Source organism: Lepidochelys olivacea (genome assembly GCF_965140295.1).
Source record: "Lepidochelys olivacea isolate rLepOli2 genome assembly, chromosome: 1".
NCBI lineage: Eukaryota > Metazoa > Chordata > Testudines > Cheloniidae > Lepidochelys > Lepidochelys olivacea.
In genome coordinates, this window is record NC_140411.1 from 210,637,500 (window position 1) to 210,650,250 (window position 12,751).

At 41.7% G+C, this 12,751-nt stretch overlaps 1 protein-coding gene across 2 annotated transcripts in view; it reads right to left on the reverse strand.

Annotated features, from left to right (window-relative positions):
- Positions 1–296: 296 nt before the first annotated feature.
- Positions 297–12,751, reverse strand: part of WARS2 (tryptophanyl tRNA synthetase 2, mitochondrial) — an 83,253-nt gene continuing 70,798 nt past the window's right edge. For both annotated transcript variants that reach the window (XM_084628801.1, XM_084628802.1), the window contains 4 exons: positions 10,387–10,467; positions 7,212–7,297; positions 3,925–4,043; positions 297–2,248 (listed from right to left, as the gene is read on the reverse strand). In XM_084628801.1, coding sequence (XP_084484927.1) covers positions 1,800–2,248; positions 3,925–4,043; positions 7,212–7,297; positions 10,387–10,467 — 735 coding nt within the window. In that variant the 3' untranslated portion in view covers positions 297–1,799. The remainder of the gene's footprint in view (positions 2,249–3,924; positions 4,044–7,211; positions 7,298–10,386; positions 10,468–12,751) is intronic.

A 12,751-nucleotide genomic window follows, 5' to 3' on the forward strand; every position in this document is an offset into this window, starting at 1 on the left:
CCAGCAATGTGTATGAAAAGATGCAGTTAATCCTTCCAATGTACATTACCTTGCACTTGTTTTCTAACTGACATCCTTGTGTCCATTCATATACCTTCTCTAGTCTTGACTAGCTTTAGTAATGGTCTTACCTGAAAATTCTCATCCCATTGTCCTCTTTCTACAGATCCTTTATAATATAAACCCGGGTCTTAGCTTGGATGGTAGGGACATCCAATTGTGAATTTCTTGCTTTGCAATACACAGGAGCTAAAGGATTCTGAGTCAGTGAACACTCACCATTTCACTCCAACCAGTAAACAAATTCATCAGCTTTTTATTGGTCTGTATTACACAGAAAAAAGATCAGTTCATGATGATTCACGAGTATAAAGTTGCTCTAGTTTCTTGATATAACTTCCACCTTTCCCAACTCAGGAGAAAGAAACAGTGAAGACATGTTTCAGACACTTTTAAATTTGTGTTTTCCTCTTTGCAGTACCTGCCATGGTTGTGATATATAAACTTAGTTTAAGTTTTAATACAGTGGTTTCAAATGTGAAGCATCAACACACTGATGCAGCAAAATTCTCCGCAACAGTACAATAATTGCTTTTGCATTGCTTTAAACACTTCTCTGCCCTCTCCATTCCATTGCCTTTAGAATAGTTTATTCCTTTTTGCCAGTTTCTCCCTTTCCTTCTGCTCCTCAGCAGCAGCTCACTCATTCTAGGCTCTCTCACTGGGGCTTGGGAGGAATAAGATCTGTGGAGGCTGAGTGCAGCTCTCATTACTAGGCCTATTCATTTTGAGAAAAATGCTTTGATCATAACCATGGCTTTGTATTCAGCTAGTCACTTACACAAGCAGTTTTTGTTAATTTTACAGCCAGTTCTCTGGTTTCCCAGCCGAAAGTCATTTCCCTGCTGGACACAGATTCTATAATGAATCACGTAGTTGGTGCTGGACTGACAGTGCTGAAGCCTTTACTTCTCTACAGAATAGCTGCAAAATGGACAGCTGCAGAGCAAGCTTCTCAACACAGACAGTCCCCTGCCAATGTATCTTAGCCCTGACCTACTAAGATGACTTAGAAGTGAGAGGGGGTGTTCAGGATAGAGGGTACAGGTTCCATTCAGTCCATGAGTTCTTTACTGAGACTGCCAAAAAGAAGCCGAGTTTCAATGGTCATGGTGGTTTCTGTAATATGGACATTTATATATCAGGAAATGGACTAAGAGACCAACTCATTTCATACAGACTAGATGTCATTACCAAACTAGGCTGCATTTGAACTGGGGATTTAGAGGTGAAAGGCTCTCTTTCCTACTACCAATGTCCTGGGCATTCCGGGTCTCTGGTATGTATTTTTATTCTGGTTATCCAGAAGCACATTCTGCCATCACATTCAACATAGTGTAACTGTCCTTCTCTGTGGGGTTGTGTGTGTAATAGGGGAGGATTTTATGAAGCTTGTGACTTCCTCTCCTTCTGGAGTAATCAGGAATGCAGCAACTCTGTCATCCCAACGATCGTGGCTTCTATTTCAACTTTTTATGTTGCTCTATGAAAACAGGCAATTCATTTGGTCAGCTTCACTGTTCTGGTCTTGTGAGTTTCTTTGGAAATTGTGTGTCCGTCCTTTGGCCATCCAGAATGGCTCCCATTAGATGGTATCACAATCACATGAAAAAATCATCTCTGATTGTTCTTGTCTGATATTCCAGAACAAAGAAAATTCTCTCTCAGACTCTGAGATGGGAGATGATGAACAAGAGCTATCGCAGGAAATAAGAAAATTTGCAACTATTCAGTAGGTTCTATTGAAACCCCACTAATCTCCTTATTTCTTGATACACAAGGGAAGCTAGTTCTTTGGCTTTCTCTGCTCCAGCCTGTAAAACCTTCTCCAAGTGGGATTTGTCCTCCTGGAGCCTCTTAATTTCGTTCCCAATTGGCGCAAATTTCTGAATAACTGCCTCTGCCACTATCCCTTTGTAGTGTGCAGTGTCAAGACCAATACACTGGTGCACCACTTCCTTTATGCTGAGTCCTGTTACTGCAGCATGAATGGTCACCAGATTGGAGACACCAGGACGAGAGTCTGGGTCATAGGTTACCTCGGAGGTGAAGTCAGTCACAGCCTTGCGGAATTTCAGAACTATCTCCTCTGGACTGTCTGTGATATTGAGTGTGCCTAATTTCTGAGGGTCTGACTTGGACATCTTGGCTGTTGGATCCCTGAGAGACTTTATCTTCTTCGTTGTACCTAAAAAGACAAACAGATCATGGTTGTCTATTCATGCTTATTTGGCACTTTTCTTAGGAGAGTACTACAGCCTATAGCAGGTTGCCCTGGCTGCTTGCCTTGCTTTAACAATTACTTTCTCAAGCATTACAAAATACACTCATCCTTAATCTTCATTCTCTCCCACCAAAAGCACCCCAGCCATTCTCCTTTCTCCCCATAATCACCCAAAGAACCTGAACCTAGTTCCCCTTTCTCCCCATTTACCTACTGCTTCTGGGATGATTCCAGCCTGCTATGGCTCTATGCTGATTTCCCTACCAATCCACCTCCTCCTCTAGGTACCTGGTATTGGCGAGGCGAGTAACCCAGGGAGCACAAACTAGAAGTGTGTGAGGGATCCCGTAACAGTGGGAAGCTGGATCAGATCACACTCCAGGGTCCCAAAATGACCAGCCTCCTCACCATGAGAAGCTGCCCCACACAAGAAGCCCCTGAAACTCTCCTAGAGCTCCTTAGAAATTGCTCCCTCCCAGGTGTTATCTACCCAAAAACTAGGCAGGGGGAAAACATTTTGCTTAGATTTTGGCAGGGTGATAGGTGCCTTAGAAATAACTGAGACACATGCACGCATGCAAGACAGGATACCAGTACTATAAAGCACGTGGCAACATTCATCTAGTTACACCACTCCATTAATTCACAGTCTCTTCCCATTGTTACTATTATACACAAAATGCAGTGTGAGCCATTGAGCTAATGACTAGAATCACATAGCACAGAATCACTGTTGCATAGACATCACAGTATTGGTGCTCAAACTGCTCACAAGACACTGCACCAAGGTTTGTAACACCCTGTATTCTCATGGGTGACCTCTCATTTTTAACTGGGGCTTTAAAGTGGAAAGAGGGCTACTAATGATACTCTGGCAGTGTAATCTTTTCTAAGGGGAGAACTCCCTGCCCCTGGGGGTGCACATTCCTCTAGATTATGAACTAATGCAAAGATACCACACTTTTTCTGTACTCAGCTGCTCATGTTTCCCACCACATGTGCCATTTGCTCTACAGAAAGATTCAGAAATTTTTCATGGCCTCGTAATGCGAAAAATGGCTGAACACATTTTCCTCAAAATCTCCTAAGCTTTAGGCTGTGACCAAGAATGGAAAGTTTAGCGCCAATGAAGAGCCTTCTTGAAATTTACAAGCATATGTCAAAGCACCTAGTGAACTTTTGGGTGCTATGGTAATGAAGGTAATAAAACAGAAACTGCTTTGCAACTTCAATTACAGCATTTACTACTAGCAAACACTATCGCGTTATGCTGGTTGGTGGTCTCTTATTCAACGCCCTAATGGGCATCACAAATTGCTCCTTAATTGGCACCATCAAACATGCTCTCTCCTCATGAGAGGCCCATGCCTGCACGAACAGACAGGGGCTGCAACCAAGCAGGATTGAAAGGCAGTAGCAGAGCATTGTGGGGGGCCCCAGGACTGGAATAGCAGATACTGTACACATTCCTTTCTGGGGGTTTTCAAAGCCCCATATTCATTCTTTTCTATTAATCTACTTTGCCATCAGTTTGCCCCCTTTCCAGTTGTTCCCACATAGATTCACCCTACCTGTAAGTCAACCTCAACCCTTAATAACTCACTGCAATCTAGTATTTAACCACACCTCTCCCTACTCACTTAAAATGGCTTTGGGCACAGGAAAGAAGTTTCCATATTTCTTGTTAAAGTGCTGTGCTATATCTCGAGCCAGTTCCAGGTGCAGGACTTGATCTTCTCCAACAGGAACATGTGTTGACCTTTTAATAAAAGACAGATACAGGAAACTCAGCAAAATTCTCTAGTTCTATTGAAATGTTACCTGAGACTGTCACGGCTCCTGCCATAGTTGAGGGCCAGATGGAGCCAAATGTTCAATCACAGCTAACTCGCTCTCCTCTGGGTGAACAAGATTCCAGACGGATCCTGTCTAATACGGTTCTGCTGTGTCTGATGGGATGAAATGCAGAATCAGCAGCAAAAGAACAGCCTTTTACCAAAGTTTGAATGTAAATGGGAAATATACCAGAAAAAGTAACAATATTGGCACGTACACTTGTGTTCTGCAAGCATCTACCACTTTCCATAAGATTTCTACTACCCACTGTCTTCTATTCATTCATGGATTTTAAGGATAGAAGGGACCGTTAGATCATCTAGTCTGATTTCTTGTATAACATAGGTCATGCAAATTTATCCAGTTACTACTGTGTTGAAGTCCAATAACTTGTGTTTGGCTAATGCATATCTTCCAGAATGGCATCCAGTCTTGATTTGAAGACTTTAAGGGATGGAGAATCCATCACTTTCCCTTGTGTTTTTTTCCAATGATTAATTGCCCTCACTGTTAACCTGTGATTTTTTAGGTGAGATATAGACTTGAAATCATGTCCTCTTTTGTTTATTAAAGCTTCCACTGCACTTTTAAAGAGTTGGTGTATGATAAACCAAGTCCTGGCCAAATTCTAATTTAATTCAAATTCTGCGTCTCTAAATACCCAGACAATTTCAATTCAATATGGTATTCTTTACTTCTGATCCTAAATTACAGGGGGTCAATCTCTTCACCCCTCTACCCACCAAAGAGTAAGCAAGACAAGCTAAAAACTATTACAGTAGCCCATAGTAAATCACAGTGTCTTACAACACAGAAAAAACAGTTACCTTAATCAATACACTTAAGCAGGCCAAAAGGAACATTTCCATATGCCAAAATGGTACCAGAATCACAAAGTTATCCGACTAGCCTGAAAACATATTGTGTTTCTATAAACACCTCAGCATGACTCTTTCTTTCTTATGTTAGTTTTCTTGCTGTCTTTGCTCCTGCTTCTCACATGCTATTTATTTACCTTCTATTAATTAACTTTTTTTTCTTCTTCCTAATCCTCTTTTTTCTCCAAGGTCACTTCAGTTGGTTTTATTTCTCCCTCACTTCCTTCTCCTAATTCATTTATTTTGTTTGTGGTATTTTATTTGCTGAATCTTTTCTGCCACTTTTATGAGTTCTTATTTCTGCAGTTAGTTTTGCTTTGTACCATTTCAGCGTCTGCTTTTCCTGCTCTTCCTTCTACGACTGCTGCTCCTTTCCTAATTATCCATTTTCTCTTGCCTCTTGTCCCATTTCCTATCCCTTTTAATATAAAAGAGCTCTCTTGTTAAATATATATCTTTTAATATATGTGCTCTCTCTCTCTCTGACACCTCCTTATTTTGTCATCTGTTTCCAGTCAGCCAGCACTTAATATGCAAAAGTTGAGCTAAAATGAGCTGGAAGTACAAATCAAAAGTACAGAATCTTACTACATAGAGATGGAAAAGATCTAGGTAGTTCAGTCCATCCCAGGGCCCAGTGCAGAATGGTTTCTGACAGTGAAGTTGCCAGTGTTTTGTTTATTAAAATTACTTTAATTGATGGGGCTTCTATTATTCCCCTTGGGGAACTATTCAACAATCAAACAGATCTCAGTTAAGAATTTTTTTCTAATATTCAAATTACATTTTCCCTCTACTTTTACCCCTATATTCCTAATTATGATATATATAAACTAGCAATATCATCCCTAAGTCTTTTGACATGACTGTTTCCCCTCCCATTGACTCTATGCTTTGGATTATTTTACCCAAGATATATTTTTCCAGGTAGAAGACTTGTTATTCCCGCCTATTCTATATTCCCAAACCCTCCATGCCCTTTTGTATCATTTCTCTGTCTTCCCAGAAGTTGATGAACCCACACAACTCAATATAATCTGCAAACATAATGTACTATTTACTCTGTCTTTGAGATTCATTAATTAAGATTTTACATATTACCCGACTTAACTATGCTTCATTCACAGATGCAACCTTCCTCCACATTACCAGCTCTTGATCTCAGCCTCATCAGACAGCCTAGGAACTAATAAAGGGCTAATAGGTCAGCCATGTATGGGGAGAACGGGAGCGTGGAGTGGAACCATCAAGCTGCTGGAGTGGAGTGGTGTAAGCATGGAGTCAGGCTGCTAGCACTGGGTAGGTGGGCAGGGAAAAGAAGAGCGATTAGGTTTACAAGAGACGTGCGGGAAGAACCAGGAAAAAAAGAAAGAGTAACTGAAAGAAGGATATTGTCTACATTTCTTCAGTATAGGAAACGTCCCCTCAAGGATGTAAAAAAGTTAAAATGTGGGGGAAAAAAAAAAGAGACTTCACAGTTTCCCAATTTGCAGAAGACTTCTTCAAACACTGTGCCATATCGCTACATGACATCCTGATGGTGCCAGTCATTACACCTCAGGTCAAAGCTGGGACCTCTGCTAATCTTACATCAAAGATAATTGACTAGTATAGAACTATGCTTCTGTAATGGGTCTCAACTTTCTCATGGAGGCAACACATGAGGTTTGGCTACCCCTTTGTGCAGAAAACTCTTCACCCATTGACACAGCATAATCTACACCAGAACCTGAAAAAAATGTAAGTGAATTTAATAGTGGTGTAAAGTGCCCAACTGAAAGGTCTGGACACTAAATCTCTCTAGCTTCATAGCAGATCCATCATGGGAAGTAACAACATGATTCAGCCCTGACCTTGAGGATCCACAACTAGTTTAATCTCTGTGGCCCATTCAGTCAATCAATCCAATGCAACTGCTGAATGGGTCAATTGGTGTTAGTTTTATTGGTGATTTTAGGGACATGCACTAAATTGTTCTGAGGTGACCAACTCTTCTTAGACAATACCATCCAATGGTTTTCCAGTGGCCTGATATTTAATCACTATCAACCTGAGCAAGATTTTAATCAGTGACTGAAAGATGAAAGTGTGCCATCCATTCCCAGTCCTCTCAGCTATTCACGCCCCTTGATATTTAACATGTTGACCCATAGAACTTTAGTCTTACAGCAGTTGAACAGACGTTGCCTGTGGGCTCACATTCTGTCTCTTACTTGTACAGCAGAATATCTGCAGCTTGAAGCACAGGGTATGTGAATAGACCAACGGTTCCTTCAGAATTCTGGCTGGCATTCTTTACCTGTTTGCAAAAGAAAGACATACGGAAATCATCCATTTGGCTGATGTTAACATCTGATTTTGATTTTTTTTGTTGTAAGTTTTACTTACTGAGTCCGTTTCGTTCACTGACTGTCATTCTAGCAAAGAAGCAAGCCTAACAGAATTTGTGCTTTTTCAATGTCCAGTGCTACTTACTGCTCATGGCTCAGTTATTTTCTAGAGATATTTATAGATCTTGTCTCATAATATTATTCTATTACTTTATTAGGGAGAGATATTAGATGTGTGGGACGGTAACTGCCAAACTCACTCCTCTTTTTGTTGTTTGTTAGAAGACTGGTATGCAGCACTTGTTTTTATCCAAAGTCCTGATACCCTCCAGATTAACCCACCTTTTTGTAAATAATTATCAGAGGTTCAGAAGTTCAGTACCTAATTCCTTTAACACCCTAGATGCATATCATCTGGACCAGCTGGTCTATAGATGTTCAAGTATCTAGTTTCCTGCTTTTTGTTTTAACTGTAGCTACATTTAAAAAAATCCTTAAAATCTGTCCAGACTTCTTTATATTTTCCTGTATCTTTTTACTCTCCCCGTCATCCAGATCACACTGTCTTGTCTCCATCTCCAGGCTCTTAAATATGGGGGGCCTGATGCCAAGCACCTGCAGCTCCTATTTGTGGGTTTTAAAAGTCCAACCACTTATACTTAGATGTCTAAATATCGCTTTACAAGTCTAACTTGAGAAACACAGGTTTGAAAAGCTTGGCTTTAATCTAAGTTTTGCATTAACACTATTTGTTGCATTTAAATTTGAATGGGTTTATTTAATTAAGAAGAAAAAACAGGAAGGGAAAAAAAACACCCAAAAACATCTGGAGGTATTTAGCCCTCTCCAGTTGTGAACTCTGCAAACCAAATTGCTCTGGATTTTTTTTCTTCTCATTGTTTGTCTCTCTTCTGACTCCTTGTAAAACCGTCTTTCGGGTTCGGGGCCCCTTGCCACACCCCAGTACCACCACAGGGGCAGCCCAGTCCAGGCCCCAGCCTCTTAGCCCTTGCAGTGGACCCCACCACCCCGTCCTTGTAGGCCTTCTTACTTTGTTTATGGGTGACGAAAAGCAAAAGTTCAAACTCAACAGAGAAGCCCCTTTTGTCAGGTCAGTGACACCACCTTACTTCAGGGTTGCCCAGAAAGCAGGTTTACTGGAGTCCTTCCAGCCAGGTAGCCCAATCACTCTCTCCCTGCCAGGCTTGCCTCTGGGGCTCACTGGACTCTTCCCAGAGAGGTGGTGATATCTAAACAGTCAAATAAGGCCTCTCTGACCCTCCTATAGTCCTGGGCTGTTGCCAAATCAAGTTCATGGCATTCAGCTTGAGCCGGTCCTGACAGATGGCACCAATAACATGGTCCAGTGCTCTGAGGACCACACCACAGCAGATGCCACCAGCTCAAAAGGAGTGAGAAATGCCTTGGGGGTCACTGGTGGTGCCCATCTTAGACAGCTTTCTCAGGGATGGGTGTTGAGCTGGGAGGCCCAGGGTTAGTGGTCACCACAGCCCTAGGTGACCCTAGAGGTCGGAGAACTGACAGCATCTGTTGCTCCAGGTTCTGTTGTTGCTGTTGGCATGTGGCTAATTCCCTGTCAGCTATTGCTGCTGCTGCCCCAGCTGTTGCTGGATTGCAAGCTGTTGAAGCAGCTGCTGCTGCTGTTTTTGTTGCAGGATGGCCTGGTGCTGCTGGTTTTCTGTGACCCATTTTAACAGCCATTCCAGATCCATTACAAAGTTGTTTCTGTCAGGATTTTCTCAGCCTCAAACCTCTTTTCTCCTTTTTCCCACTCCCTGCTCCCTTTTCCTCTCCCTTTCAGCAGAGCTGACCAAGTGCCCGCATTCTCCACCACTTTTAAGAGATTCTTTCTGGGGCACTTCTCTAGCTCGGTCGGGGCCCCTTGCCATGCCCAGTGACCACCACAGGGTCAGCCCAGTCAAGACCACCGCCTCTAAGCCCTTGCAGTGGGCCCCACCCTTGCGGAGTTCAAAGTCAACAAAGAAGCCCTTCCAGGGGTCCAAAAGAAAAAAAGGTCAGTGGCACCACCTTATTTCAGAGATGCCTGGGTAGGAGCTTTACTGGAGTCCTTTGGGCTAGATAGCCCAATCATGCTCTCCCTGCCAGGCTTGCTTCTGGGGCTCACTGGACTCTTTCCAGAGCTGGGGGTCTCTGGCATGGTGGAGGTTCCTCCTGCTGCTTCAGGAGACTCTCCAGCCGCTTCATTCTCAGGGCTTCCCCCTTGCTGATTGCAGCTTCCTCTTTTGAATGCCTTCCACCCTACCATGCATGGTTGGAAGGGCCAGAGAGGTGGGGCTACCTTAGCGCTGAACCTCCCTAGCCCCTTCCCTGTCAGCGTGGGGTTTACACATCCCAGCACACTTCTGATTTCTCTTCTTGTTAAATAAAGAAAACCCACGGAAATTAAATGCAAAAAACAGTTGATGTAATACTAAGAAATTAAGCACATATGTCATGAATGGCAAAAGGGAAGATTTTTCAAAACATCAACTCAGCCACAGTCATCTTTAGTTATGTTTATTTCTGTATCCCTTTTAAAATGTAAACCTTAATATATCCCATACCATACAACACACAGAATGGCCAACTAATGTTGCAGAAGACTTACTTATGGAATTTCCTTACTTGTGACTGCTTGATTTTTTAGCCTTAATGTTGTGCTGTACTCATTGCATTTTATTATGTTATGAGGCTTGAAATAAGAACTTTAAGCATTTTGATAAATGATTAAAAATACCAGTCTATAATTGAAAACCTTCTTTAACTGCCTCTGTATTCTCTACTTTTACCGGTATGCTACTTTGTAACCTCCCAGAGCAGCAGCCTCACTGACTCACAATATACAGTTATGTCTCCTATAGTAATAGCATTGTATGGGGTTGTTTTCTTTCCTCTTCCTGAAGTGACTCCATCACCTTTTAGTAAGAATGACTGGCCCAGTGTTTATGGTCCACAGGCAACAGAAAGGACAATACTGTTTTTATTAAATTCCCTTAAATCTCCTTTTAGTTTAATATGCTGATCATATAAACCTTACCTTCCACTGGGGAAAGCTTTGTATACGTGGCATACTAGTTAAGCACCCAAGAATCCAACCGAGTTCTGCATGTTCAGGCACCTAAAAAAAAAAAAAGCCATAAGAAATCAGAATAGATTTAATGTATTTTCACCTGCACATATCATGTCTAGAGAAAGTACAGCCAGTAAAGGCTATCAAACCAAAGATTAGTAAGATTAGTTTATTTTTGGCTAACATTTTTTCAGTGAGTTTAGTGCTGGTGAGAAGTAACAGAGAGCCCTAGTGACTGAAGAACCTATATTGATCCATAGTACAAGTACAGCTCCTGCAACAGCAGTACAAGCTTTCCCACCCTACCTGGTCAGTCTGCCCTAACTGACCAAGAAAGAAAACTGCAGAGATGAGACGGGTGTTTAATTTTCATGTTCATTCAGATCTTGGCCTTTATGCTGAGAATGCCAAGTACCTTGAGGCAGTGGGCTAGGGGTTACAGCACAGGACTGTTAGTCAGATCCCCTTGCTTCTAGTCCTAGCTCCAACATTAATTTGATGTGGGAGTCAAAAACCTCTCTGTGCTTCAGTTGTCCTGTCTGTAAAATGGGGACACCTAGACCTCTTAAGTATTCTGGATTTTGTGGAATGTTCTACATTTTGGGTTAATCAGCCTGCCTGTTCTGCAGCACCAAAGGCAGGAGATGTTTTGCAAATGAAAGAGGAAGACTGACTCAAAATATCCATTGACTTAGGGAAGGATGCATAGGGCAGATAGCCAGGATGCCAAATCTAATGTGGGAGATTGCAACCACCAAAATGCCTTCAGGAAATGAAATGATTAACAGATTTTAGCATTTGTAAGACTAGATTAGATTATTTTAAAATATGTTTTAGATTTTTTTTCCTTCCTAATGGTGTCATTCACTACAGGGCAGAGTTAAGGTTGTTTGGTGCCCTCGTATTTCTACACCTTAATATGTTAGGATTCCTGTTAAAGTTTAACCTTAATTCTGAATTTCCTGGGTTTACAATGCATGTTTTGGAAATAATTACATCGCTGTATTAAAAAAAACCCCACCATGAATCACTGATGTGTACTCTCAATCTTAACTCCATTTTAACTGTTTTTGTCTGGAGGTAATTTATGAGGTATAATGTGCAACAAAACAAGGGTCCACTTCTGGTCACTTGCCACACATTTCAGTTGCCTCTGTCACATGCTGGCAGGTATGGGTTCAGAGGTATGATAATACCTAGGACAGAGGGGTTGAGAAACTTAATGCTTGTGTTTCGATCTGAGAGCTCAGATAAAAAGCTTTAAAAAGTGCTTATTAACAACAAGTGGGACAATTACTAATATCATCTGCAGAAATCATTTTGGTGTTGTATGTAGACTTGGAAAAGGACCGATTCCATAAGTGACTAAATTTAATATAATTAAATAGCCCTAAGATTGTAATTACTTTTGGTCACTGATGATATGGTCCACAGCTGAACTGATGACCTGAGGTGAATAGCTCAGGAACTGATTACAATGACATGAAGCCTCCCAGACCCTCTCTTTTTTGATTCCCTCATGTTCATTTGCCGGCCTGGCTTTAGTACACAAGGCAAAGTGTGACAAGATGGCACCAAATGTGTCCTCTATGCAATGTAAACCGAGCTGGATGGAACTGACTTAACCTATGCCTATTTCATTTAGGAGGAATCACCATCTGGTACAAAACAATTTATCGTTTCTTCCTTCTAGTCACAAACTAAGAGGGGATGTTGTTCTGCAGCATTGCTGTTGACAAGGCCTCTCTTTCAAAGCTACAGATTTCACTATATGCCTCTGTCATGCCTCCCTCCCACAACCAAGGCTGCATATGCCCATTGTGCCAGTTGCTTTGACATCCCATGTGTTACTGGAACACTGAGCTGTCAGCCATTCTGCAGCCCTGGCTCTAAGCAGCGAGTTAATTCACTTCTAGCCCCCAAAGCCAGATTCACATGAAGCACGGTCCATTATTAACAAAGTGATAAGAGCACATGCTAATGTAAAGAAAAGCTGCCAGGGAGGGAGCACAAAGAAGCATGGAAGAAACAAAGAAAAACAATCACACAGGGTAAAATAAATAAAAAGCTTGTTAACTCATTGCCCCAATGGAATTTAATTCATTTAAAATTCTGCAGGAAGTCCTTCTCTATGCTGCTAAACAAGGGACTGTGGAGTTAATTCATATAATAGAAAGAAATAGGCAAAAGTAAAAAAGACATGCCCCATCTCTCTGTCACTCAATTTTCAATAGCTTTGAATAAACTTTCGTAACATTTATCATGCTAATATTAATGAAGAGCAAAACCTTCGAAAAACAAACAGCTCCTTCCACAAAGGGCAATAGCTTCA